The sequence below is a fragment of the Myotis davidii genome, unplaced genomic scaffold (assembly GCF_000327345.1).
Source record: "Myotis davidii unplaced genomic scaffold, ASM32734v1 scaffold551, whole genome shotgun sequence".
NCBI classification, from domain to species: domain Eukaryota; kingdom Metazoa; phylum Chordata; class Mammalia; order Chiroptera; family Vespertilionidae; genus Myotis; species Myotis davidii.
In genome coordinates this window covers 1542889-1567027 of record NW_006283788.1, presented here as the reverse complement: position 1 = coordinate 1567027, position 24139 = coordinate 1542889, and the positions used below count along the sequence as shown (strand labels likewise).

The 24139-nt window shown below is 53.9% G+C and overlaps 1 protein-coding gene across 14 annotated transcripts in view; it reads left to right on the top strand.

Moving 5' to 3' along the window:
- CELF5 (CUGBP, Elav-like family member 5) overlaps positions 1-24139 on the top strand; it is a 43122-nt gene that overhangs the window by 371 nt on the left and 18612 nt on the right. For 13 of the 14 annotated variants that reach the window (XM_015567356.1, XM_015567340.1, XM_015567351.1 and 10 more), the window contains exon 2: positions 15282-15364. In XM_015567356.1, the coding sequence (XP_015422842.1) occupies positions 15282-15364 (83 nt within the window). Of the gene's footprint in view, positions 1-6; positions 199-15281; positions 15365-24139 lie in introns of those variants that run through there. The other variant, XM_015567345.1, reaches the window with a different exon arrangement.

Sequence of the window (24139 nt, the reverse complement as noted above, 5' to 3'; positions counted from 1 at the left end):
CCTGCCCCTTTGCTGGGGGACCTGCCTGAATACCACCACCCTCCCTGCTCCCCCCGTTCCCTCGGCCTCCCCAGGCCCCGTCGGGGAACTTTGCGCCTCTGGACTCCATTGCTTTGGTCATTTTCACAAAGCCAGGCCGGTGGGGCAGGTCCAGCTGGCCTCCGGGACATACGGATGCCCAGGACCCCGGGCTAATCGGTAACTACAAAGAAAGCCAGAGGGGGGTTGGGGGGCGCAGGGAGCTGAGCCAGGCTGAGGGGGGAGCACCAGCCTCCGGTGGCTCAAATGCTACCGTTCACCCTCCCCCCTGCCCACCCTCTCTGTTTGGATCAGCGTCCCCCCTCCATTTCTCTGCCCTCCCCCTCCATGCCTCCACCTTTGGCTCAAGTTAAAACTAGCCGATCCCGATCCCGTTAGCAATGTGTTGAGGTCTGAGGCCAACGATGATGCGTCTGGGCTGTCCATCTGGCAGAACCCAGATCCTGGGGTGGACAGGGGAGGTGTGGGCGGCCTGCAAACCAGCGGGAGGCAGGTTGGGGGGAGGACTGCCTGCCTCCCTCCTACCTGATTCTCTTTCCAATGGCACGCTGGGCGCAGGTGCCCAGGGACCGTGCCCCAGCCCTAGACTCTGATCATAAGCACAGTCTGAATTGGGGTGGCGTTGACAGCTCTTCTGTTGGCTGTTGGGGGCTGGGGTTGGGGATGGCAAAGGCTTTGCACTGAACACTGATGGCAAGACCCTGGAGGGACCTTAGGGTGGACCAGAGCCCATGACCTATTTCAGAATCATTTATCTCCATCTTCCCCTCTGTGTGTCAGCATGGTAATCATGAATAATGTTTGTTGAATGAATGAATGAATGAATGAATGTGAGTCTGGTAGGATGGCGCCCAGGCCTGTCACTTCAGCTAGACCTCAGCTGATACCCTAGGAAGGAAAGACTCCCCCCCATCCCCTTAGCCTTTTTTCGAATCCTATCATCACAAAAAGAAGGGGGGGCTGGGAAATCTAACTCCTCCAGGTGGCCTAGGAGGACAGAGGGCTCACTTTTGCCCACGAATCCAGCTCAGGAATCCACGGCTCTATAGAGGGCTCTGTCCACACTCCACCCCCTCTGGACTCCATGGCTTTGGTCATTTTCTGGTATGTCTGAAGAGCCCATTTCTAGAAAGATTCTGATGGGAATCAGAGGGTGTCCATGTGCCCCCTTCCCAAATGTTGGGCTGGAAGGCTGCTGGCGAGCTCTGGGACAGGGAAACAAATGGGTTGCAGAGGTGCCCCCTCCTCATTTTTAAATCTCCCCTGGAAATCCTCCCACCAAGCGAGAAGAGGTGAGGGGTGGAGCTGCAGCCCAGGTTCACCTGGGCCAGAGCCTCAGTTTCCCCACTGTTACCCAAGCAGGGCCCATGAATGCAGGGGTGTTTTTTCTGGCTGGAGAATGTTGGGATTGGGGGGGGGGGTTCAGGGTCTTTCCCATTTCCCATCTTCCCTTGGAGGCTTAAATTAGGAAGCAGAGTATCCATGATGCTCAGCCCTCATCCTCCTCTTCACAGGGGCCCTGGGCCAGTCTGAGCCCTGGACGCAGGGCCTGAGGGTAACAAGAGGATGGGGGGCTTTCCCTCCTGTCTGCCCTCACCCTGTACCCTCAGGTCAAGGACAGATCCCCCTCCTGGTCCCACCTGGTCCTGGGCCTGGAGGGACCTTACCTGGAGGTGGGGGTGTCTCGAGCGCCAGCAGCTGGGATGGAGGCCTGTGTGACCTCTGGCCAGTGGCTTCCCCTCTCTGGGCCTCAAGCAAAGGGAAGTGGAATGATGAACGGGATGTGGGGGGAGGGGAAGTCCGGGTACCTCCCAGAGAACACTTCTCTGGTGTCGTTTCTGGGGAGCCAACCAACATCTGACTCCTCCATGTGGCCGAGGAGGAGTGTGGCCGGGGTGAGGGGTCTGGGCCCAGTGGGGAGAGAAACCTCCCTCCTGCCCAGCCGTCTGGGCCCCTGGATGCTGGGAGACTCCCATGAGGCTGGGCACCAGGTCAGTTGAAGGGACCAGAACATCCACTGTGGTCACTGTGCCCCCCACCCCCAGCATTGTCATTATCCTCATGACCATCCATCTCATCCTTAGTTTTCACATTCAGGGGCCTGTTTGATCTCTCACCAAAGGGCTCGCCACTGAGGGGGGCTTGTGAGCACCACCAGATTTCATATAAAAAGGAAACTGAGGCTCCCAGGGCCAACTTCTGGGTCCCAAGGACCAACCAGAGCTGCCCTCCTCACTGTCGCACACCTTCCCCCTCCCGGGCCAGGGGAAGCAGAAGTATATGCGTGTGATGAAGGGGTGACAGGTTCCTCCAAGATGAGGACGAGGCTCCCGGATGGCATGGGGGAGGTGGCTGTGATATCTGACAGCCACAGCCAGTGGTGGGGCCTGTATGTGGGGGCCTTCCAATTCCTAAGGGCCTGTACAGTGGGGGGTCTTGCTGGAACCAAGAGAAAGGCAGGGGGCTCAGCAGATCCCCTGGGCTTTGGGGATTGGACAGGGCTTGGGGGAGAGGACAAGAAGTGAGGGGTCCTTAGAAAGAGGGCAGACTGGGTGTTTGTTTTTTTTTTTTAAAGAGAAGTGGAGAGAAGGAGAGGGAGAGAGAGCGTGCCACCCCCCACCCACACACAGGGAGAGGCAGAGAGAGGGTGGGAATCAGAAAGAGAGATGGAGAAGGGGGATCAGGAGGTCACAAGGCTGCTTCTTACCCCATCCCCCAGATCGGTGCCTCATCCAGAGGAACGGGACCTCCCCGGTGTCCCCAGCGGAGCCAGGAGCTCAGGCCAGGAACCGAGGCCCGGACTGGGCCTCCCAGTGGCCAGTATACAGTCATCAGCCCCTTCCAGCCCCCTGATGGGGGACAGCCCCTCTTCCCCCCACCCACCCCCCGCCAGGACCCTCGCTCCAGGGGGCTGGGTGCCTGTAGGAGCCCTGAGGTGTCCCCCTTCCCTAATCAGGGCTGAATATTAATGCCCGTCCTGGCGATAGGGTTCGCTGGCCGCTGCCTTGTGGCCCCCCATTTATGGTAATCACATGTGCATTTGCATGTTAATGACAATATTTATCTTAAAATGGAGGTTGTGAGGGGGGCCGGTGTGGTGTGGGGGTAAAGAGGGGCCTGTGGTTTCCATGGGAGCACCAGCTGCTCTGCTTGGTGGCAGGAGGGGAGGCTGGAGCACGCTGAGCTCAGAGGCGTGAGATTCGGAGTGTGACGTGCCAGCCCCAGGGAGACAACGGGCTGGGCTGCTGGCAGGCACTGCCCGGGGTGGGGGACTGAGGGAGGAGCCCTTTCCCTGTGGCATCGGAGGGCCCAGTGGCTGGGGGCGGGGGCTGGAGCACCAGCTGCTCTGCTTGGTGGCAGGAGGGGAGGCTGGAGCACGCTGAGCTCAGAGGCGTGAGATTCGGAGTGTGACGTGCCAGCCCCAGGGAGACAACGGGCGGGGCTGCTGGCAGGCACTGCCCGGGGTGGGGGACTGAGGGAGGAGCCCTTTCCCTGTGGCATCGGAGGGCCCAGTGGCTGGGGGTGGGGGCTGAGCAGAAGCCACTGGAACTGGCCGTGTGGCTTTGAGGCAGGCGGGGGGCTCCGTGCCTCTGTTTCCCCAGCTGCCCACTCTTCATTGATTTAACAGGCTTTTATGCGGCCCCTGGGGCCTTACAAGTGACTGTGACATCTTTCCTGCCCTCCTTCAGGCAGAGGACATTGATTGAGCACCTACTGTGTGCCCGTATTTGAGCACAGCTGGAATTGCACGCACACACACAGGATCTCTATGAGAGTAAGCAATCCGTGAACCCATTACTACCCATAGGACTATATTGAGCATTGCTGTGCGTCAGGCCTTGTACACAATGTTGGACAAAACAGATAGACACCCCGCAGACCCCTCCTAGGTTCAGAACCAGCAGGTGGGGGAACACAGCGTTGATGTCAAGGCTGTGATGGCAGAAACACACACTGGCAGGGACAACCTAGAGGAGGCTCTGCCCTCGCATGTGTGGAGGGCAGGAGGGCTTCCTGGAGGAGGCGGTCATTGTGGGAGAGCAGGTAAGAGCTTAACATGAAGGTGAGCTGGCTTCTCTGCATCTTTCCGACTAGGTGGGCTTGGGCAGGCGTCTTTGTCTCTCCAAGCCCCGGTTTTGTCATCTATAGAATCGGGAGGCCAGAGGAGCCTCCCATCTCAGCGGGGTTGGGGAAGGGGAGGATGGGGATGGCAGATAAAGTTTTTAGCACAGAGTTCGTGCTTGGTCAGTGGCGTTGGGCATATCATGTGACTAAGCTGAGACCGGAAGTGTGAGAAGGACCTGGTGAGGGGGAAAGGTGTTCCCGGTGGAGAGAACAGCATGTGTGAAGGCCCAGAGGAGCGCTAACTCTGGTAGCTTCGGGTGCGGGGAGGATGGAGCTGTTGCCCTGGTGGGAAAGGAGCAGAGGGTCTTCGGAGCCCCAGAGCCCCTTTCTGATGTGGGGCTCAGTTAGCAGGTCTCTTCTGAGAAGTTCTGGCCTTGGAGTTGGACCCAGGAGTTATCTCTGAAATAGGCTCCTGTCTCTCTCTTTCACCCCTAATATTGGCAGATGAGAACCTAGCCATAATGAACATGCAGTGGGACCAACATGTCTTGAAAGCCTTTTGGGGACTTGCTTTATACTGGGCAAGAGAGGGTCCTCTGATGGAAAGATAGAAGCAGACATTGGCACCTTCAGGCACAGTGGTCAGGGTTGGGCCTGAGGGAGGGATGCAGGAAATCCTGCTGCATGGCAGATAGGCATTAGAGCTGAGGCTTTGAAGGATGAATAGGAGCTTGTCAGGTGGTGAAAGCATTTCATTTATTTACTAACAGAAGTACTTACTGTGTTCTGGGCCCTATGATGGGCCCTATGACAGGTCAGCTAGATGGATGTCTTCGTTCTTATGGATATGGGCAGAAGGAACTGGGTTTGCAAAGTGCTGGAGGTATGAAGGGGCACAGCTGAAGTTGAGGAGGAGTTAAGTGAGACACAGGAGATGAGCAGAGAATCAGCATGGGCTGGACCCTGAAGAGCCTTCGATGCGAAACTGAGCTTGGATTCTCTCCTGAGAGCACTTGGGAGCCATGAAAGAATTGAGAGCAGAGGAGGACCTCCGTTAGGCCTGCATGGAAAGGGAGCTTTATGTCTTATTACCCTCCATTGCCACCACCAGCCTCTTTCCAGCCTCCCAGCCTTATTCAGAATATGCCCACTTCCTACACACCTGCATGGATAAGGTGGAAGCTTCCCGGGTGGTGAGGCCCACAGTGTGGGAAGAGAGGGATGTAAAGGAACAGAATGTGTTCAGGTTGCAGGGGTTCTTAGAGAACCAGGTTCTCCTGTACCACATGGGTCAGGTGAGGGATCTGGGCTCAAAGAGGGCCAACACCCAGCCCCAAGTCACACAGCAAAATAGCCAAGCACCACACCTGCCAGCCTGAGCCTGGCCCACTTCAGAAGAACGCCTTCCGGGAGGCTGGCTGTTGTGGGAATGAAGGTCACCAAGGCCAGAGGGAGGGGCTGCTGGATCTGGGAGACACTGACATGGCAATAGTCTTGTTGGTCTGGAGTGATCACTACTGAGGCATGAGCTCTCTGAGGACAAAGGCTGCGTCTTGTTTGCCATTTTGAAGTGGAGCATGTGGATGAATGAGAGCATGAGATGAGAGTGTGGGGAAATATGGGATGTGGAAGGGTGGACTGGCTAACAGATAGATGGAAAAGTGAGGTGAATGTAGGCATGAATGGATGGTTGGATGACAATGACTCCATGTATGTATGAGTGGATTGGTGGATAAAAGAGTGGGTAGATGGGTAGAATAATTAATAGATTGATGGATGGATGGGTGGGTGGGTGAATGGTAAGATGAATATATAGATGGATGGATAAAAGAATAGATGGGTGGGTGGAGGAATGGATAGATGGGTGGAAAGATGGATGATGGTGGATAGATGAATGGAGTGTGGATGGAAAGATGGGTGGATGATGGATGGATGGATGGATGGATGGATGGAAGGAAGATGGATAGATAGATGGGAAGATGGGTGGATGATGGGTGGATGAATGGACAGGAGAGTGGGTGGCTGAATGAGTAGATGGGTGGGTGCATTGAAGGATGGAAGATGGACACCTCCCCAACATTTGCCACCTTCCTCCTCACCTGGGATGGCCATCAGCTTTGCAGGCCGACAGACTTGATTTCCATTCCAGGCTCTGCTTTTATTTCTAACAAGTCACCTCATCTTTTCTTAGCTTCTTCATCTGTAGAAGAGAAAGACTATTGGTAGCTATCTTAGAGAGTCGTTATAAAAATTAGAATTCACGTATATAATGTGATTGATGTAATTACTGAGTAATGCCTTGCGTATTGTTGCTGTCAATACATAGTTAGGCAGTCAGATAGTCAACAACTGTTTATCAGGTCTCTATGACGTGCCAGGCACTGGGCAAGGCTCTGGGGACACCAAGAAGTCCAGCAGGGAGGAGGGACTCAGTAAACCAGTGACCACATAAGTAAGATTGAGATGGGAATGAGCTACTCTGAAGGAAGAAAACCAGGTGTGTGTTAGGGGGTGACAGCTTACCTTGGGTGGCCAAAGATGGCCTCTCTGAGGGAAAGGGCTTCCAGGGGGAGGACACAGCATGTGCACAGGCCTTGAGCTCAGAATGAGTTTGACTTGTTGCAAGAACGGCGAGGAGGCCGTGTAGCTGGGGCAGAAGGAGCAAGGGAGAGAGGGGGAGGAGGAGAGGACAGAGAAGTGATGGGGGCAGGTCCGGCAGAGCCGTGTGGACCTCGGGAGGAGGTGAGGGGGGAGGCCTGGAGGGCTGTGGGCAGGGGTCCCTTAGGGAGATCATTTTCCAGAATCTGGAGAAAGTGGACTCTGGGCCTTCCACTTACTAGATGGGGAAAATAAGGCGCAGAGAGTCCTAGAACATGACTGTGTATTTGGGAGGGTTTAGAATTCCAGAGTCAGGTACCTGGAGGCATGAACAGGGCTGCACGTGTGTCTAGGAAATTACAAGAGGGTTGAATTTAAGGGCAGTGGAGGGAAATGCTGAGAGAAGAGGTCAGAAGACAGCAGTGATTAGGTTGGGAGAGGCTGGCAATCTTGGCTCTGACCTGAGAGCACTGGGGAGCTCTGGCGGGCTTAGCGCCAGGGAGGGACATAGCTCACAGCGGAGGGCAGGGATGTCCCTTTGGTGGGTTGTGTGGAGGAAGGATGGGAGCAGGATGGGAGGCCAAAGGTCAGAGAGGTGGCCAAGCCGTGGTCCAGGTGGGAGAGGATGAGGCCAAGCTGGGCCTGGGCTGGGGGCTTGGAGAGGAGGGGATGGCTGGAGACATATTTAAGATGTCAAATTATCAGCTCTTGGTTGGGGAGGGTAGCAGATGAGGAAGAGAGAGGATTCTTGTGAAGTGGGTGTTACCCAGGTTGACCCTGCTACCAGGGGTCACTGGGTAATGTCTGGAGACATCTGTGATTGTCACGGCTAGCAGTGCTCCTGGCATTGAGCGGGTGGGACGGGGCATGCTGCTCAGCACCCCACAGCGCCCAGGGCAGCCCCCACGGAGGGTGAGCCATCTCTAGTGTCAGCAGTGCTAAGGGGAGAGACGGACGAGTCACTGCTCTAGGGTGGATGGACAGTGGATCAATGGATGGACAGATGGACAGGTGGATGGATAGGTGGATAAATCGATGGATGGATGGATGGGTGGATGGATGGATAGATAAGTAGATGGACAGGTGGATGGGTGGGTGCAAGGATGGGTGAATCACTGGTGACTAAAGCGCTGGGAGGAGTTAAGATGGCTGTGGGCAGGAGATCTGGGAAGGGGATCCAGAAGAGCCCTGAAAAGTCCCAACATGGAAGGCGGGGGCAGAGGAGAGGCAGCAAAGCAGCCAGGGAGGTAAAAGGTCAGCCAAGAACTAGTGCACCCAATGGAGGGGTCCAGGAATGCGATCCCTGAGCCTGAGGCCCTGCCCTCTTGGACGGGAACGGGTACGTTTATACGTGTGGGGAGGGACAGTGTAGGGGAGCGGGCCCATCAGCCCGTTGCTGTCAGTGACGTGGGTGACGGTCGTAGATTGCGAGGAGGAAGGAGGAGGTGGAGAGGGTGGCCGGGGCAGGCGGGTGATGGAGAGTGGTCCCAAAGAGAAGGGAAGATCTCCTATAATCCTTAACACATAGTATTATGACTGCGATTTTATGAATGAGAAAGTCGGGCTCAGTGATGGTAAGTGGCTGGGCCAAAACCATCGGGCCTAGATTAGCCACTAGATCACAGAGCTGAAATGAAGGACCAAGAGTGTGAGGTACCAGTGGGCAGGGCCTTGGGACCACAGGGATTTGGAATAGGGGTTCACACAGTCAGTTATGGTTAGGGTCCTGGCTGGGGAGAGGAGATGTTGGGGACCAAAGAGAAGGTGAACAAGGTTGTCTTTCCTTCAAGTGTTTCCCCAGCAAAGCTGGCACACAGTAGGCGTACAGAAAATATTGACTGGGGGAGGGGAAGGAGGAATAAAAATGCATCAAATGTGGTCACTGCCCTCAAGGAAGTGGTCTTGATATTAGCAGATCATTTTGGAAACAAAATAAATTCAGTCAGTCAGTCAACAAGCATTTATTGAGCACCTACTGCATGCCTGGCACTATTTAGGTCCTGAGGACCTCCATTGAACAAAACACATAAAAACTCCACTCCTAATGGAAGCTACAGTTCAGTGGGGCAGACAGAGCTAAACAAATAGAATATATGGCATGTGAGATGGGGATAAGGGCACTAGGGGAAAAAGAACAGGATGGGAGATGGTTGAAGGCTGTAATTTTAAACAGGATGCCCAAAGATGGTTTCACTAAGGGGGTAACATTTGAGACAATACCTGAAGGAAGTGAGAGTGAACCATGAAAAGGTTTTAGGGAAGTACATTTCAGAGCAGCATGTGCAAAGGCCATGGGGCAGGACCTATGTGGCTGGAGCAGAGTAATCAAGGGAGGAGGCAAGAGTGGGGAGTGGATGGGGCAGGTTGTGCAGGGTCGTGTGGGCTTCAGGGAGGACTTGGGCTTTCACCCTGAAGGAGGTGGGAGCCCTGGAGGGCTATGGGCAGAGGGGGACAGAACCTGACTCGGGTGCTCACAGTCACCCTCTGGTGGCTGCTGTGGGGAGTACAGATTGGGGGCCAGGACAGAAGCTGGGGAACCAGGGCAGAAGCAACTGCCCTGTCCAGGTGGGAGATGATGGGGCTGCGCCACGATGAGGCCGTTATCAGTAGCCAAATTCTACTGAGCACACTCTGTGTGCTGGGCGCTGGGGACATGTCAGTGACTGGGACACACCTGTCCCCACCCTCAGGGTGCCCACAGCCCTTTGGGGGCCAGTAACACACGAGTGAGCAGAGATGGGGGACACACAGGCACAGGAGAAGCCCATGGGGTGCCTCACCCTCCATCGGTTGGGGTGGTGAGGCTTACCAGAGGAGGGGGTGACTCCGGTGAGGAGGAATGAGCCAAAGGTGATTAGGGTGTGAGGGCCAAGGGAAGGTGGTGTTCAGAGCCCGCCAGGGAGCGGCAGAGCAGGGTGTGCCTGGGCGCGGCCAGCCAGGGTCCGTCCCCAGAGTTACCAGCTCCCCAGGAAGGGACAGAAATCCCAGACTGATGCATGAGAATAAGCATTATAAACAGGAAGAAGGAAAAGCCACCCTTTTCATTTTAAAACATTTTTAGGCCACTCCATCAGTGTAACAAGCTTCAGCAACTTAAGTAGCGCCCCGTGTGCAGTGGTTTTCTGAAACTCAGACACCTCTGGCCCCTGTTGCTCTGTGACATTGGGCAGATGGCTCAGTGGCTGGCGTCTCAGTTTCCCCATCTGCAAGATGGAGATAATAATAGAAGCAATCGTGCCATTATCTTTGTCTAGTCTGAGGATTCAAAGGATTGGTATGGGTGGCATGCCCCGTAAGATGCCTGGTGCTCAGTAGAAGTCAACTATTATGGTTACAATTTCAACAGGAAATCACCAAAGCTCAGATCTCAGAGCAGAGAGCAGAGGGTCCTGGCATGAGGAGGGACCCTAAGGACTCCCTGGCAAAGACGTTTTCTCCTTGCGGAGCCATTGCTTGCTTACCTTCCGGGACGGGGAGCCCTCTCCTTGTAAAGAGATCCATGATGAGGCACGTCTCATTACTTACTGTATTAGGAAATTTTCTTTTTCAAACATATTTTTATTGATTTCAGAGAGGAAGGGAGAGGGAGAGAGAGATAGAAACATCAATGATGAGAAAGAATCATTGATTGGCTGCCTCCTGCACACCCCCTCCTGGGGATTGAGCCCACAGCCTGGTCATGTGCCCGACTTAGAATCAAACCGTGACCTCCTGGTCCATAGGTCGATGCTCAACCACTGACCCACACCGGCTGGGCAGGAAACTTTCCTACATGGAGGAAATCTCTTGCCCCGCATAGGTCCCCCCATTGGTGCAACTCTGCCCTTGGTTCTCAAGAGATCGGTGGGCACTGACCCTCCCAAGATCAGCCCTGGTCCTAGCGTTGAAAATGGAGGTGTGTGTAAAAGGTGCCATAGAATTGTCACGTGCTAAGGATTCTGGCTATCAGTTCTTGCAGGTGGACTTGCCCTCGCTACCTGCCCCACTCACCAGTTAACCCCTCAGGGTTCAGTCCGTTTGGGGAGGAGCTGCTTGACTCCCAGCCAGGCTCCCACGTCATCAACGGGGCTGATGTGTGGTGTGGGGGTGGCCAGGGCTGGAATCAGAGTGAGCAGCTCACCCAGTGTGGGCATTGGGTGGGCTGAGTTTTCCCTCCAAGGGCGGTTGGAAGTCTGAGATCAAGGTGTCAGTTAAGTTGGTTCCTCCTGAGACTGAGAGGGAGAATCTGACCCAGCCCCTCGCCCAGCCTCCGGTGTTGCTGTCAGTCCTTACTTCCCTCGGCTTGATGATACATCGCCCGATTCCTGCCTTTGTGTCCACATGGCGTTCTCCCTGTGTGCACGTCTCCGTGTCAGGATTTCCTCCCTCTTATGAAGATACACGCTGTGTTGTATTAGGACTCACTCTAATCCAGTATGACCTCACCTTAACTAATTCCATCTGCAATGACTCTACTTCCAAATAAGGTCACATTCTGAGGTCCTAAAAGTTAGGACAGCAGCGTATGAATTGAGGGCTAGGGAGATGATCCAACCCTATCAGGAACTGAATGCCAAGGCTCTATATATCTAGAAACGGGTAAACATCACACATTTTCACCAACTAGAGAAGAAAAACTGAGAGTCCCAGAAGAGATTGGGCAAGGAGAACTGGGAATCATTTCAGCACCAGGGACAGCGGCCCGCGATTGGGTTAGTTCTTCCTCCTGCAGCAAAATTCACAGACACAGAGGCCAATGGTGTGGAAGGTTGCTCTGGGTCCCTCCCCACCCTTCCATGTTCTGCAGGTGCGGCTCCACAGGCGAGAAAGGACCCGAGGAGGAAGGGTTCTGCCCCTATTTTGCATTGCCTGCAGCCCGATTTCTTCCCAGCCATGCCTAATTTCTCTCAGGTTTTAGGGCTAGTTATTCTTTTTTGTTGTTAATCCCCAACTGAGGATATTTCCCCCCATTGCTTTTTAGAGAGGATGGAAGGAAAGGGGGGGGAGGGACGGAGGAGAGAGATCGAGAGAGAGAGAGAGAGAGAGAAACATTGATGTGAGAGAGACATATCGGTTGGTTGCCTCCCACACACGCCCTGATGATGGCTGGGGATCGAACCTGCAACCAGGGTACGTGCTCTTAACCAGGAATTGAACCCATGACCCCTCAGTGTGCAGGCCAGCGCTCTGACAACTTAGCAACACCATCCAGGGCAGGGCTAGGTATTCTATCACCTCTCATCTCCCTGAAGACCTTTGGGGATTAAATTCAGAAAATAGAAAGACACACACACAGAAAAAAATAATAGAAAGATAGATCATGGATTGGGAGATGTTTGCATCACACAGAAACAAAAACAGATAAACACACAATATATATAAAGAACTTCTAAAAAGAAACAAGTTGCCTAGCTTCAATAATTCAGGAATGTACGTTAAAATCTCAATGAAATGTAATGGCACACCCACCACTAACATTTAAAAGGCTGTGGAAACCGAGTTGGTGAGAAAGAAGCACCAATAAGATTCTCAGACCCCATTGGTGGGAGTATACGTGGGTGCAACCATGTCGGAAAACTGTTTGAAATAATCGATTGAAGCTAAACATATACCAACCTTACAACCAGCAATCCCATTCCTGGATACGCCTTTGTGCACCAAAGTATATATGTGAGAATGTCCCATGGCAGCTCTATTCATGATAGCCCCAAACAGGGAACAGCCTAAATGCCACCCATCCACAGGACAGCGGGTAACCATTTGTAGTATAGTCATAGGATAAAATATTGCACAGAAATAGAAAGGAATTAATCCCCGAGACACACAGCATCCACAGTTGAGTGGAAGAAAGCGGACATACACTGTGATTTCATTTATGTAAGTTCAGCATGGGGAGCACGCAGCTACAATGATGGGCGTGGGAAACCATAATGAAAGCACGGTCTGGTTACCACAAGGGCCAGGGTCGTGGCCACTTCTTGGGGATGAAAGATTGTCGTGGGGTGGACGGAACATGGGGCTTCCGGTGGCTTCCGTGTTCTATTTCTGGATCTGTGAGATGATCACATGGCTTTATAATTATTTAATTGTACACTTACAGATGCTGCCCTTTGTGGGGGAGGAGGTTTGTAATACATACCATCACAATTTTTTTTGTGGTAAAATGTACCATTTTACAGTGTACATCTCTGTGGCTTTACCCACATTCACGTTGTTGTGCAACCATCACCACCACCCATCTCCAGATCCCTTCTCATGTTGCAGAACTGAAACTCTTGGACCCTGTGTCCCCCATCCCCAGCAAAACTACATTTAATACCAACTCTTCATCCCCATTGAACACTCACTCTTCATCCTCACCCACAGCCCTCGGGCACGCACCATCTACTTCCTGTCTGTATGGATGTGACTCCTCATAAGATGAAATCATCCGCTATTTGTCCGTTGGTGTCTGGCTTACGTCACTGAGCATAAGGCCCCTGGGTTCATCACGTGTCGCACGGCCCAGAATTTCTTTTGGAAGGCTGAACAATACTTCGTTGTACATATAGGGTGTCCCAAAAGTGTGTGCACACACTTCAAATAATTATAAAGGCAGTGCTTATTAACATACATTTCATTTTCAACACTGAGCTATCAGCTGTTAAGGGGTGTATACATTTTGGGGGGACACCTGTATATCCCACATTTCATCTATCCACTCATCTGTTGATGGATATTTGGGTGTTTCTCTACCTTTTGGCTATTGTGAACAATGCTGCTGTGAGCATGGGTGTACAAATATCTCTTTTGAGTCCCTGCTTTCAATTCTTTTGGGTATCTACCCAGGAGTGGAATTGCTGGATCATATGGTAATTCTACGTTTAACTTTTTTGAGGACCTGCCAGACTGTTCTCCACCGCGGCTGTACCATTTTACATTTACAAATGTTCTTTAAATGCTGGTGCCCGTCTCCAGCTCTGCCTGGTGCTCCCTCCCCAGAGTTCTAAGAGACCTCTCGGGCTTGGGGCGGCACTCCTCCCCACCACCCAGCCCAGCTGGTGGGAGCAGCCACTGTGGTAAGCATCGCCTGCCCAGCAGGACGCAGCTTTAATTAGCTCCTGCCTGGGGCGGAAGTGTGCTCCCCAGAGCTGTTCCCAAGAGCTCTGCACGGGAAGTCCGGAGTGAAGGGAGGCAGAGAGACAGGGACCATGAGTGGGAGACGCTGGGGCCGGGGGACACAGGGTCCAACAGCATCCGAGCAGCCAAGGGTGGTCTCATTTCACAGGCAGTGAAAACAAGGCCCGCAGAAGTTAGGCAAAGCCCAGCCCTTGGGCCCAGACCTCGGGGGTCCATCCCAGGGGTCCGGACCTGCCTGCCACCCCCACCCCGTCTTCTGCAAACGTCTTTCAAAGTATCTTTGATCTCTTGGTCTTTCTCTGGGCGTTTCTTTCTCTTTGCTTCTCTCTGTCTCTGTCTCAATGTTCCTTGCTCTGTGACTCTCAACACCTGGCACCCCCGCCCCAACCCGGGGTGTAGTCCAATCACACCCTGGCTTCGGACACCCCCAGGGCCTCTCCTGATTGGCTCTGCTCTTTGCCGCGGGACTACACACCCTCTGGAGCCTCGGATGCCCCTGGGTGGGTCCATCTCAAGGTGCTCTCGGACCGTGCTCTTTGGGGAAAACTGAGGCAAAGACCGGGTAGCGCCTCATCCAAGACCACAAAGCGAGTCAGTGGCAGAGCCCACTGCTCCTCATCCCAGTGCTGGGCTCGCTCCCCATCGTCCTCTCCCCCCCACGGGCTCGCTCCCCATCGTCCTCTCCCCCCCACGCCCTGACCGCACTTTGCCAGCCCACAGCTCAGAAAGTCCCTTCATTTAGTGTCAGCCCCAGACTCCATCAGCAGCGGGGGCACCTCTCTTCCCCTCCCTGTTTCATTCTTTGGGAAGTGGCGGGGGCTGAACCACTGCTACTGCACCCTCCCTCCCCCCGCAAAAGGTGGCTTCGGTTCGGGTCTGCTTTTTTAAATTTTTAATTGTAGTAAAATACACATAATATAGAATCTACCATTTTCTCATGTTTTCTCCCTTTCCCCCCAGGTGTTTTACTGTAGTAAAATATACATAATGTTAAATTCACCATCTTAACCATTTTTAAGTGTATAGTTCAGTGGCATTAAGTGCATTCACATTGCTGTACAACCATCACATCTTTCTTGGACCTTCTCATCTTTCCAAACTGAAACTCTGTCCCCACTAAACATGAACTCCTCATCCTCCTCCCCAGCCCCTGACAAGGTCTACTGCCTGTCTCTGTGGATTGGACTCCCTGGGGACTTCTTACAGGTAGAATTATACAACATTTGCCCGTTCGTGTCTGACTGACTTCACTGAGCAAAATGTCCTTCAGGTCCATCCATGTCATAGCAGGTGTCATCACTTCCCTTTTAGAAGAGTGAGTGGTATTCCACTGTGTGGATGGACCACACTGTGTGTCCATTCACCCACCCATGGACACTTGGGTTCTTTCTCCCTGTTGACTGTTGTGAATGATGCTGCTGTGAACGAACATGGGTGCACAGCATCCCTTTCTCTTAACACCCCCGTTCTCTCCCCTCCAGGCTGTGCCTTCCTCACTTACTGTGCCAGGGACTCCGCCATCAAAGCTCAGACTGCTCTGCACGAACAGAAGACCTTGCCCGGGGTGAGTCTGGATGCTGCCTGGGGAGCGGGGAGAACGGAGGGGTGGCTCTCAGCCTGGGGAAGGCCAAGGCCCTTCTTGGGATCAGCAGTGTCTTGGCTCAGAAAGAGGTATAAGGTTCAGAGGGACAGAAATGATCACCAGAGTGAGCACTTATTGAGTGCCTACTGCACACTGGGCCCAAGCGTCACACCGGAGTGGCTGTGTGTGGTTATGCAGGTGGCACTGGTTGCGGGTGTGAGACCTGAAGATGAGGAAGCATTAGCAGGCAGCAGGAGCAGCACGTGCAAAGGCCCTGAGGCAGAATTGTGCCCAGAGTGTTATAGGAACATCGAAGCAAATAGAGCTTCAGCCCCATGATTCGGGGGTTGCTTGGGCAGGATTTCCATCCCAAGGGGAGGTCGGCCCAGGCTCTGTACCTGCCAGGTCTCTCTTTCAGCCCTGTCCTCTTTGGGTGGGCAGAGGTCTCCAGGCAGCACCTCCTGCTGGAAAGTGAAGGAACCATAGTGAGATTCGTGGCTCTGGGGGTGGGGCTTGCCATTCTCTCTGGGTTCTCGGAGACCCTCAGCAGCAGAAGCACTCAGGAGCTGCTTGGGCACCTGTACCCATCACTGCTGGGAGCAGGAAGTCTGGGGCGTGCCGGCCCAGTGGGTTATAGATGCACCAGGTGGTTAGGGAAGGCCTCTCTGAGGAGGCAACCCGATGGGCTGAGGGAGGGAGGGAGCCTATCTGCCCAAAGGGCATCCATGGTGGAGGACACAGCCAGTACAGCGGCCTCGAGGCGGGACCAAACTCAGTGCCTTTGAGGAGCACCGGGGAGATGAGCAGAGGAAGCCATGGAGTGAGGAGGAGGGTGGGAGGAGGATGGGGAAGAGGAAGGGACGGGGCTAGGTGAGGAGTTTGGATTTTATTCCAAGGGTAGTGGGGCCATGGGAGGGTGGCAAGCAGAGGAATGACCTGGTTTGATTTCAGTTTTCAAAACCCTCCTTCCAACTACTGGAGTCCTGGGGCTGCTTAACAAAGCGCCACAAACCATGGCACTTAAAGCATCAAAAATATATTGTGTCACAGTTCTGTGGGCCAGAAATCAGAAACCAAGGTGCCAGCAGGGCTGCACTCCCTCTGGGAGAATCCTTTCTGTGACTCTCCCCGCTTCTGGTGGCTGCCAGGAGTTCCTTGGCTTGTAGACTCATTACTCCAATCATTCCCGCCTCCGTTGTCACAGGGCCTTCTTCTCTGTGTCTGCATCTCTCCAATGTCCCCTGCCTTTCTCGTATAAGGATGCCTGCCATTAGACTTAGGGCTGACCATACATCCAGGATGAGCTCATCTCTAGATCTGTCCTTTAATTCCGTTCATAAAGACCCCTTTTCCAAATAAGGCCTCATTTTATTATGATTATTTTTTTTGTTAAAACATATTTTTATTGATTTCAGAGAGGAAGGGAGAGGGAGAGAGAGATAGAAACATCAATGATGATACAGAATCATTGATCGGCTGCCTCCTGCAGGCCCCCTACTGGGGATCAAGCACACAACCGGGCATGCGCCCTTGACCAGAATAGAACCCGGGACCCTTCAGTCCGTAGGCCGAAGCTCTATCTGGCTAGGGCCAACTAAGGTCTCATTTTATTCCCAGGTTCCGGAGGTTAGGACTCGGGTGTATTTTAGGGGGACCATCATTCAACCCGCTACGGAAGGTTAGCACAGAACAAACGGCCAGATGGAAGGGCGCCCTGGGGCAGCATCACCAGGGAGAAACAGCTGACCTGCATGGCAGACTCAGTAGACAGCAAACAGGATGGCTTCTTGGAGGAGGGAGCACTGGGGCTGAGTTTTGAGAGATGGGAGGATTGTGGCAGATGGAGATGAAGATGGGGGTGGTGTGAGGACAGAGTGTACCAAGACTCGGAGGCAGGAACGTGCCTGGTGTGCTGTTGAGAGCACACGAGAGCCTCTGTTGTCTAACGGAAGAGTTTACATTAGTTTAGGAGGAGTTTTCGCCCAGGGCGATTTGGCTCCCAAGGGACACTGGGCAATGTCTGGGGACATTTGTCATTGTCAAGACTGGAAGATGCTGTGGGTAGAGGCCAGGAAGCTGCACAACACCCTGCGGGGCACAAGACGGCCCCCAACAAAGAATGGTGTGCCCCAAGTCAGGGGTGCCCGGGTGGATAACTCCTGGTTAGGAAAAGAGCTGGTGAGCAGTGCTAACTGGAATATAATGCAAGCCACACGCAGCATTTAAAATTCCCAGTAGCAATGTTTAAAAAGGAAAAAGAAACAGGTAAAAAGAATTTTAATGCTATATTTCATTTCAACCCAATATCTCTAAAATCTTATTATTTCAACAGGCAGTCAGTATCGTTTATTACTTATTATTAAACAAATTTTAAAATCCCATTCCCCAGTCACACAAGCCCCATTTCAAAGGCTTCGTAGCCACATGTGGCTGGTGGCTATCTTATTGGACAGTATGGTTCTAAAATGTTCTAAGCCCAGGGTCACCTCAGACACGATGTAAATGAATGGGCGTGGCTATGTGCTAATAAAACTTTATTTACAAAAGCAGGCAGGGGGCTCAGGATAAGGCTGTAATTCGCCATTCTAGACGCATGCTGTCCAATAGAACTTTCTCCCATGATGGACATGTCCTGTCTGTGCTGTCCAGTATAGTGGCCACTAGGCCCATGTGGCTATTGAGCCTTGAAAATGTGGCAAATATGACTCAGGGACTGAATTTTTAATGTTATTTAATTTTAATAAATGTAAACTTTAACTTAAGTGACTACATGTGGCTGGTGGTTACCACATTGGACAGTTCAAATCTAGAGCATTCTATATTAGAGGTTGGCTACTGTGTTAGCACAGACCCAGAATGTTCTAGACTGGGGCCAGCTACTGTACTGGAGAGTGCAGACCCAGAATGTTCTAGACTAGGAGCCCACTAGCCTACTGAACAGTGCAGTCCTGGAGTATCCCAGGCCAGGAGTCAGCTACCGTATTGGATAGCATAGACCCAGAATGTTCTAGACCCGGGAACACGATGCAGTGTTATTACATATCTAGATTGCAGGGATCGAGGTCTCTCTTGGATGCCAGCTCACTGTTGGGAGGTGAGGAGTTCCGGGCACTACCCTCTCCTCTCTGGGTCTCAGTTCCTCAGCCTCCACATGGAGCCTGGGTGTGAATGATCACTGTTGCCCAGCACTCTTGGGGCCCCTCATCTAAGACCATATCCACCGGGGGGCTGGTTTGGCAGAGGGGAGACGGTGGGTAAGAGAAAGCTGGCCCCTAGCCTCCGGGAGGTGAGGGCTGATGTTCGAGGAACAGGGGGAGGTGGCTCAGAGCTGGACCCTGAGGATGCAGGGACCCCTGGGGACCACCAGCAGGCCTGGGAAGCATCCTCCAGGAGTACAGCATGATTTCTGAAGATTATTTCTTAAAGTTTGCAAAATACTACACACTTAGAGGAAAGTGCACGCAACACAACCGACGATAAAGCAAGCACCCGCCTCGTCACTACACAAGCGGCATCCCAGGAACCCCCAGCCCACGCCCAGCCCCGCCTCTCTCTGTCTGTTGGAGGAGCCACTGTCCTGACCTTTCTGGTCCCCGGCCCCTGCTTTTCTCCAGCGTCCCGGCACTTGCCAATACGTTGCTAAAATATTAGATGGCTTTTGCCTGTTTTCCTCTTAACCCAGTGAATGGAATCATATGATATGGAAGGCCATCTGCATTTTTCTACTTAGTATGATGCTAATGAGAGTCAGCATCGCATGCAGCTGTAATCGGTGCTTTTCCGTTGCCGTGTAGCATTCCACGACATGAATACACAGTGTATTGTTCCTCCTCCTCTTGGTGGACGTGTGGGGTGTTTCTAGATTTTGCTCTTCAAAATAGAGGTCCTTTTCCGTGCTTGGTTCTGGTGGGCACATGCCCACCCGGCACATACCCAGAAGATCTGACCCCTCCCTAAGTGTGTGGATCTTTGGCTACTGATTAGCTAAGGGGTTGACTTTCTGGGCGAGCCACCCTCCCCCGAGGACACGCACAGATGTGGAACCAGCCTGTCAGAACCAGATCTGGAGGCTCCTTTGCAGATGGCACGGTGGAAGGGGGCTGCTGGGGGCAGAAGGCCCCCTCACCTGTCCGCTACCTCTGAACACCGAAGTCTGAGCCCTCTCACCCCAAGGGATCGCCACCAAAAGACGGAGCCTCATGAGGTCGCCTCGTGCTGGAACACACGCCCTGCGGCTCTTGTGCCCGCACATGCTCGCACACACAGCGGGGAGCCAGGGGCCAGAGCTGAATCATCTAGAAATCAAGACAGCCACTGCCTCTCCTGTCCCCTGCACTGCCCCCCCCCCCAGTCCCCGTGTGCATGTGTGAGTTGGGGAAGGCATTGTACAGCAGACACTTGTCTTTTTATCTCTTGATAAAAAGTGAGATACAGCTCAGGCCTCTCACCTGCTGAGTGACCTGCATGAGCCCCTTCTCTTACCCACCGGCTCCCCTCGGTCAAACCAGGAAGGGAGTGGGCGGTCACCTGCTTGCCCTGTGCGCCCACACCATGAAACAGCCGAGCTCCCCTCCCCTAATGCTTCTTTCTGAAGTAAGAATGACCCCCCTTTCCAGTTCCTTCCTCGTGTGCCAGTAGGGTCCGTGGGGGACACAGCTTAATCAAATGTCAGCATCCTGGAATAGGATCCTAAATTGAATACAACAGAATCCCAGAATAGAGCCCTAATGGACCCAGGACCCTGAATCCGGGGGGGGGGGCAAGTGCCTCAGAGCCCAGCAGAGGTTCTCAGCTGGGCTGTCAGACCCCAGGCTGGGGTTCCTGGAAGTGGAACGGGTCCCACAGCAGAGACCAGGGTGGCCAGCTGCTGTCTCTCAGACTGTTTAAGGCAACACCATCTTTTTCGTCATGGAGGTCTTGGGGGCAAGGGACACCCCAGATCTGGTAGCCACCCTACTGCTTATCTGAGCACCTCTGAAAGGGATGTGTTTGTCTGTTCAGCTGTGGGTCCCCCCCCCAAACCTTTCCTGAAAACCCTTTCTGTGCACAGAGGAGTCTCTGAGGCACCCCCCTTGCAGGAGCCACACCCACACCCCATGACTTGGTTCAGCATCAATTCAAACCTGCAAATGAGCAAAGGGCCCCACGGGGCTGAACATCTAATGCTTTGACCTTCCCGGGCCTCCGTTTACTTACCTGTGAAATGGGACTATAGGAGTGTTTTGAAGATCCTGTGAGGTGACACACTGCCAGATGCTAAGCACATGATGGGAACTTGGTACATCTATGCTGAATGAATGACTGGACCATCTAAAGCAAGACAAGCTGTAGGACTCCTGGCCGATCGTGTTGCCTTTCCAAGCCTGTTTGCTTCCCATGAAGGGGGGGTAGTGTAGACATGGCCTGGCACAAACTCGTGGGTTACCTCCCCTGCTGAGCAGTGTGCCCAGCACATCTCCAGCTTGCTCTGTGCCCATGGGTTCAGGACCTAGGCTTTGCTTTCTGTGAAAGTCATAGGCCTTGCCTCGTCCCATGTCAGCTGTTCTTTGTAGATTCTGTGCTGGGTCTTTTTGGGTAAGGAGGCACTGAGACCCTCAGCCCTGCCCTGAGACGCTCACCTCAAAGAGGAACTGTGTGTGTGTGTGTGTGTGTGTGTGAGAGAGAGAGAGAGAGAGAGAGAGAGTTGGGGGTTATGCCTTGGTCAAAGCAAAGTCTGGGCAAAGCAACCAAAGCAGATAGATAGTGAGAGGAAGGCTTCAGGGGGAGGTGGAATTTGAGGGGTTCTCTTCAAGGTGAGAATGGGGTTCAGAGGGTGCATTCCAGCCAAGTTAGTACAACAGCAGTGCCCCAGGGGCCCCATGGGAGGAATGCCTGGGTCTGAGTAGCAAAGGAGGCTCGAATGCCAGGCTGAAGAACTGAATGCTACCCCAAGGGCAGTAGGGAGACATGGCAGCATCTAGACGTGGAGGGGGGCTTGGTCTGGGCCCAAGTGGGAGAGGAGGAGGCTGGAATGGTGGCGTGGGCAGCCCAGAGTGGGGGTCCACCTTGCTTCCTTCCTTTCACACCCACAGAAACAACCCAGGTGGGGCTTCCCCTGGAGTCCCCACATCTTCTAAAGGCACAAGTTTGCAAACCCAGGAGGCTCTTCTGGGCCCCGCCTGACCACTGGAGACTCCTCCTGCAGGCCCTCCCCCCAGCGGCCGCGGTTTCCTCTGTAATAGACACGGGTCACACTTAAGGGGTTCTGTGTTCCCAATGCTGTATGGTTTGTTTGAAGTCACTCAGCCAAAGCTGGGGGGCAGAGCAAGGACTGGACCCCAGTCACTTAACGTGTGTGCCCACCCCAAACACAGACACCCCCAGAGCCCCAGCCCACAGGAGCTTGGCTGGAGGCGTGGCTGGGTCCCCAGAGGACCCCGAGGAAATCCGCAGGAGATGGAGCCTCTGATTCTGACTTGCTTCTTCCTCTTTCTGACTTGCCCATCCACGAAACGGGGATGCTCCCATCTCATAAAGCTGTTTGGAGATGAATGGGGCAGTGGATATACATATTGCTCCAACATGAGAAAGTCCCTCCCTCCAACTCCTATTCACTTCAAAACCCAACACAGATTTTCCATCTTCAGTGCAGCCCCAGCACAGTCTGCGGCTCTTCACTGTCCTTGCTCTCGGCTCTCCGGCCCTTGATTCTGCCCTCTGCCCCTACCCTGACCCTATGAGTCTGGGAGCGTCTGTATCTGCCTCTGTCTTCCCCTCCACCAGACAAGCGGGGTCCTCCCTGGGACGCAACATTACTCAGTATGAGGCACACTGGGAACGTCGTTGAATAAGTGAAAAGAGGAAGGGAGGGGGTAGGGAGGGAAGAGATGCAACACTGGGGAGCCAGAGGTAGAGGAGGGAGAGAGGGCACTCCGCAGAGACCTTGGTGGGGCAGATGGAAAGAGGAAGCTGGAAGGAGGTGGGCAGAACCGGAAGGGTGGGCAGGGGTGACTGGAGAGGTGGGGGTATGGGGAGACCTGCCTTCCCCCCCCACGCCGCCCCCCCCACACACACACACCTTCTCAGGGTTCCGGTGGGTGGGCAGGGCCTGGCCAGTGGCTGGCGGATTGCCTGGGAGTGGGGCTCAGGGAGTGAGGCGCCGGGCCTCAGCTTTCTTGCTGCGTATGCGCCCCTGTGCGCCCAGGGCCGGCAGTGCGGGCCACAGCACATGGATGCCAGCCAGCCTGGTGTGAGTCTCTAGGCCGGTGGGTAAGGCGGGGTACGGGGCTGTGGGGTGTGGATAGCTGGGCCTTCAGCCTCGGCTTTTGAGTGGGGGACTGGAGAGGAGGGGGCTGCCCACCTGGCTTCTGGGAGCAGACCAGGACCTCCTCCTCCTGCCAAGCTGACCCTGGAGGGGGAAGGAGCCTTGCGGTAGGAGGTGGAAGACCCAGGCTCTGCAGCCACAGCTGAAGGCGCAGTTGGTGAGCAGGTACCCAGGCCATGAGAATGGGGTGAGGGTTGAGGGTGCTGTGTTGGGGGCAGGTTCCCTCCTCGTGGCCCCCTCCCTTGTTCCCTCTCTTGGCTCATCCATCTCTAGAAGATTATATTTAAATATCTCTTTTGTGCAAGGCAGGAGCTAGGCTCGCCCCTAAGAGGCAGTTTCCATGGTAACAACAATTGCCAGCTTCCATGTGGTGAATCAGTGTTGCCTTGGCAACCCCATCCTCATCTGCCCAAGGTGCTGGGAGGGGGGAAGAGGTGAGGGCCAGTGGAGGTGAGGTGGGAGGGGTGGGGAAGCAGGAGGCTGATGCTCAGGTGCCCCCTTTCCCCCCGTTTCTTTTCATCACCTCAGTCTGCCCCCAGCCCAGAATCTGGTCCCATCTGGTTGAAATCATCTCCCCTCCTACCTCCAGCTAGCAGGGTGTGGTACCCAGGTGGAGAAGGCTCAGTGTGTGTGTGTGTTGGGGGGGGGTGAGGGAAGGGAGAATTGTTCCCCCTTTCCTCTGAGGGTGTGGCTGGGTGGCAGATCGTTGGGCTACCGGAATGGGGACACTGGATTGGGGAGGTGAAGCCTCTCTGGTTCTGGATCTCCCAAGGCTGAGTTCACAGTGAGGCATCCAGGCCCATATGTGCCTGGGACACACTTTCAGAGAAGGGGGAGGCGTCCAAAGTGGGAGGGGCTCAGATGGGGGGGAGCAGAGAGAAGGAAAGGACTCAGAAAGGGAAGGTAAGCTAGAGTGGGGAGGGGACTCAACAGGGGGAGGGGACCCACGGAAAGGGGTAATCAGTGAGGGAGGGGACTCAGGGAAAGGTGTGATCAGTGAGGGAGGGGACTCAGGGAAAGGGGTGATCAGTGAGGGAGGGGGTTCAGAGCTGGGACAGGGTCTTGAGTTCAGAGGGAAGAAGATATAGGGGTTTTAACATTGGAGAGAGGTCTCTACTCATGGGAGTGGGTGGAAAAATCTCTAAATTTGACTTCTAGGACTCCTAGTGCCTCACCTCACCTACCGCGACCTTGGTGGATATAGTAAATAACTTTTCTGGGCCTTGACTTTGACATCTATATAACGGGGTGAAACTGTGCCTCTCTCTCGAGCTTGCTGGGCAGCTGCACTATAATTAGAACATGACATTTATCGAGCACCTTCTCTGGACGGGTGGGGATCTACTCCAAGATGGTCTGACCTAGGACCAGCACTTGCTGCCCCCACACCTGCTGGGGAGGGACCAGGTGTCTTTCTGTGCTGGTGGATGTTGACCCCTTTCTCCCCATCAGCT